Here is a 4,670-nt window from a genome sequence, read left to right on the forward strand (position 1 = left end):
ATATCAACTAACCTACTCATCTCTTTATCATGTAAAATGATGACACAGGACACCTAATCCAGCATTTTTTTTCATTGGAGAAATAAATCAGATCCAATCCAACTGCAACTACATGAAATATGAACGGGTTTCATGGTGATAAAGGTCATGCATAATGATCCTCGAAATCCACTTTTACCATCTTATTATCCACAAATCAACATCTAGCTGACAAGAAATAGCATTGATATAAAAAGAGACAAATGAGATAAGTTTGCTTCATTTACAACACTAGAAGATCAAAGAGCGGTCCCCAAATTCCATAGTTATTTATTCTACAGAAAGCAAATCCGCAAGACAAGATGCAATTTTTAAAGCGTGCATGGCATAATAATCTTCCAAAATAACAAAAAATAATGACACATGTTTAACATTGGCCTATCCAACTTAAGGTGTTACCAGGATGTTGAGCTGCAAATAGTGGTCAAAAAAATTTATTGAGGACAAAAGATTGTGATGTAAGTGATACTTATGAAATGTCTGAAACATGCTCTGCATAATCACTTGCTCTCTTTATCATAAAGGTCTGTTCTGGATATAGCCATTAGGGAGAAACAAGATAAGACAACGACAAAGTAGGCTTATATCATTATGTAAGATCGGCTACATGAATGACACAACACCATTCGACACAGTTACAAACAAAATGAAAATATAAAAATTAAGGGAGAATGGTTCTCATAATACCTTACGTTTTACATTATCTTCCAATTAATGTAATTAATAAAGAATTCAATAGTTATACAATTAACAAAAAATTTATAGCTTGGGAATTAGGTAAAACATGTATGTGGAGAATAATACGTCTTCCAAGTTCCACCCAAATATATTGCTATTTACTAGTTATTATATTCTAAGAAATAACATCTTTTAAACTCCAAACTTGACATAGAACTAACATCTATGTATTTCTCTGGCTTGCACATGTCCAATTTACGGCCATAATTTCGTAAAGGTTTGTTTGTGGATCTAACAACAAAATTTTACATTCATAAACTGATCCTGAACTTCAATGTAAAAATGCCAAACTAGCCTCTTATTTGCCTTTCATCTGGGAATGCCCTTACAATACAGATAGGCTAGTTCGCCAGAACACATAATCCACATGTACAACACTAACCAATGTTAAGCTTTCTACTACTATTTCCAAATATGAGATTAAAATAAAAAATGTAGGAAACTTCCTAAAAAATAATTAAAATCAGGCATCATGAGACATCAGTTGCATCTAACCAAATGTGTTTGATAATGACAGTGGGCTCATACCTCAAAGGCCCATTAGAAAGACATCCAAGCCCGCATGGCTAAAAGATTTCATCTAGGAAGGTTATTTATGAATGTTTGTCTGTTTGTGATGATCTTGGAAGATCTTTCTGTTTTAATTTTCGGTTAGCTTAGGTCAGCTGTCCACCAATGAAAAATGGTCTTTATAAGACCTATGATAGAAAGAAAAAGGTAGAAAAGTTTTATTTTTAAAGTAAGGGGGCGTTAACCCCTGTTCCTTAGGCCTTGTGTTTTTCTTTTCTTTTTATGCAACCGCGTATCAGATAATGTGTCTCTTTGCCAAACCAAATTTGATCTTAGATTGTACTTTGATCAATGGGATGAATCCAACATCAGAAAAAATCCTCTCACCCCAAAAGTCAGTCCTCTCAAAATACTACGGAAAAGGCACCTTTACATTTTGGTATCTCACAACTTCACAAGTGTTGACACTATAACCAAATAAAACGGAGTAGCCCTATAATGTTATTTCCCCTTTCCCATTTCTCTCACACGAACTAATAAAGCTAAAAGTTAATTATACCCACAAGAAATACTAAGGGAGTGTTTAGAAGAGTTTATACAGAGTTCATTCGGTCTTATGAAACTGGCCTATGACTCTATAAGATCTTGTAAGATCCTTTTAGCTCATTTTGAAAAGTTACTTGATGAAGCTTAATCAAAAGAAGCTTTTCATAAGCTCTGATGAGATACAACCTTATTGAATAAATACTTAATTTGTTAATCCAAATTCGCCGTAATTCTTTAGAAGTCTAATGAATCAACCAATACAATCTCTACCACTCTCGGAAAAGAAACAACAGCTTCAGTTATTTTTTTTAAAAAAAGCAGCCGCATTAAAACCCTAAAATGCATATCATCTAAAAATACCGCACACCCTATAACCATGTTCAAATCTTTAGACCTATTTTGCAATCCTACACACCAAACTCCGACTACCAGTTTCTTAACTCTTACTGACATTTCCAAGCATGCAAATATCCAAATTAAACTACTCAAAAAGCCACAACAGATATAGTAAAATTAAAAGTAATGAAAGCATTAATGCATGCACAACAATACCATTGTAGCAGGACCACGGAGTATCAAGAAAAGGATACATCAAATAGAAACCATGAGCAAAACCCCCAGCCAACACAGCCGTAAACAAGCGATCTCTCAAGACGGGTTTGTGCCGCAGCGCTAGACGAACTGAAAATACAAAAAAGAAACCCGATAAGAAAAATCGAATAAAGAAAGTGTTTGAAGGAGAAGGGGTGAAGGGAATGTGAAAGTAACATACTTAGAGGGAGTGCAGGGGCATATATGAGAGGAATAAGGAACTTAATTGGGGGTCCGTTGTTCTTCCTTCTCATAACAGCTTCTCTGTGCAGGTTAAAGCAAAAGATGAAAAGAGAATTAAGGAGATGAAGTTGAAAGTACAATTAATGTGAGAATATGCGAGTGAAAGAGGCAGAGGCTTACTGGTTGGAAGGATCAGAGGGTGTGGCCATGGCGGAATCGAGGGATTGGAAATTGGGACGTGGGTCGTTTGATCAGAGGCCACTGCCAAAATAATTTTTCGAGTTCAAAGTAAAGTCGTATAACATAACCTAATCACAGTTTATTCTTTGGATTGGTAAGAATGGTAAAACTTAGATGCAATAAATTAGGTGATTTTAGTGATATATTTTAACTATAATTTAAAATTATAAGTATAATTTGATAATATATATAGTAAATACTTTTATATTAAAGATTAATATAAACTAGAAAATTATTAAAAGTTTTTAAAAATACATTGGTTAATTTTTATACAAAAAATAAAATAATTTTAATTCGTAAAGTAAAAATTACACTGAGCATATATTTAAGACTGGTGTATCATATATAACATGTTAAATGCAAGGCACAATTAAAATTTTATTACTCTGTTTTTACTGGTCGTTTAAATATTTTTTTTTCATTTTTTTCTTCAAATTTCAAATATAGAAGAAATTAGTCTTTATCCTCTATCATATTCAAATTTATTTAATACATTGAAATAAAAATAATAATTTCATTATTTTGAGTGTAGTTTTTTATTTATTAAAACCTTAAAAAAAAGTTAGTCTTCAAATCAAAATAAATAATAAAACAATTAATATATCTTCCAACAAGTTTCACTTCAATTACTAACTAGTAAAATTGAATAAGATATACAAATAGAAACACTCAAGAATTTCAATGATTTTTTTTTTCTAAAACAACAGATATTTACCACGTTCAATTTAAAATAATCTCACATTGATCAAATTGATTTTAATATTTAAATAACTTCAAAAATATTAGCATTCCATTACCAAGATAAACATTTTTTAGACTAAACAACTATCCAACCAATTTCCAATTTTAGAAGCATGATTTCTATCCCTTAAATAATATAAAATGTATACAAAATTTCAATAATTACTTCACGGTAATTAATAATCTATTAGGCTATTACTTTAAATTTGTAAGAATGGTGTATTTCTAATACATTATTTAAATATTTTTCATCTTCATTTTAAATTTTTATCATGAATAATTATAATGTTATATAATTCTTTTGTATGTTTTGATTTATTACATTTTTATATCAATCATCGATGATAATTTATAAATAAAAAATAAAAAATTACCCAACATTGAATAATATATATTTATAATAAAAAAAATTAATTTTTAATTTTAATTAAATTTATATTTAATATCACATTTGGTCTTAATATATGAAATCAAAATCACTTTAATTTTTCAATTCTTATTTTGTTAATGATCCCAAATTTATAAAAATAACTCAATTTTATTTATTATAGAGTTTCACATATGGAATTACATTTGAAATAACTATATATAGACAAAATTGGTAGCATGATATTTGTCTCGTTTTATGTAAAACTTAAAATATGTTTTTCCCCTATTTTGATTTTGTTAGTCTTCTTGTTTGGAGTTTGAGTATATATTATTTTATAATTTTAAAAAATTTATTATATCTATCAAATCACTCACAAATTTTCATAAATTGTCTTCTTATTTTTTCATCTATTTACCCTAATCCAAAGAACCTCACTTTCCTCATAGTCTTTCTCTTTAAACCAACTTCTTCAAATTCACTCCATAATCCAAACAAAACATAAAGAGAAAATATCACCATAAAGTCCTAAATCAAACATTCACAACCACATTCAATGATTCAAAAAGTGTGATTCACATTAGAAAGTCAATTAAAAAATACAGTATCCTATCGCATGAACTAACAACAACAAAATCATGAGTTCAATCGTCATTGTTAACACCACTACAATGCCGAAAAATTACTCTTAAAGTTTCACAAACAGTTCAAACAC

General features: G+C 29.6%; 1 protein-coding gene across 1 annotated transcript; it reads right to left on the bottom strand.

Moving 5' to 3' along the window:
* Positions 1-243: 243 nt before the first annotated feature.
* Positions 244-2,963, bottom strand: LOC137807493 (uncharacterized). The gene is made up of 4 exons (XM_068608157.1): positions 2,788-2,963; positions 2,606-2,688; positions 2,424-2,514; positions 244-570 (listed from the first exon to the last, which is right to left on the bottom strand). Exons 1-4 carry the CDS (start codon positions 2,814-2,816, stop codon positions 540-542), a joined length of 234 nt encoding a protein of 77 aa, XP_068464258.1. The 5' UTR covers positions 2,817-2,963; the 3' UTR covers positions 244-539.
* Between the last annotated feature and the right edge of the window lie 1,707 nt (positions 2,964-4,670).

This window comes from Phaseolus vulgaris, chromosome 3, assembly GCF_000499845.2.
Source record: "Phaseolus vulgaris cultivar G19833 chromosome 3, P. vulgaris v2.0, whole genome shotgun sequence".
Taxonomy (NCBI): Eukaryota; Viridiplantae; Streptophyta; class Magnoliopsida; order Fabales; family Fabaceae; genus Phaseolus; species Phaseolus vulgaris.

Excerpts from the sequence above, each read along its gene's own strand:
- LOC137807493 (XM_068608157.1), bottom strand. The coding sequence starts at position 2,816 with ATGGCCACACCCTCTGATCCTTCCAACCA. Across the intron at positions 2,689-2,787 it reads CCCTCTGATCCTTCCAACCA|AGAAGCTGTTATGAGAAGGA; the intron begins GTAAGCCTCTGC and ends TAACCTGCACAG. Across the intron at positions 571-2,423 it reads GCTCATGGTTTCTATTTGAT|AACAGACCTTTATGATAAAG; the intron begins GTATCCTTTTCT and ends GGCTATATCCAG.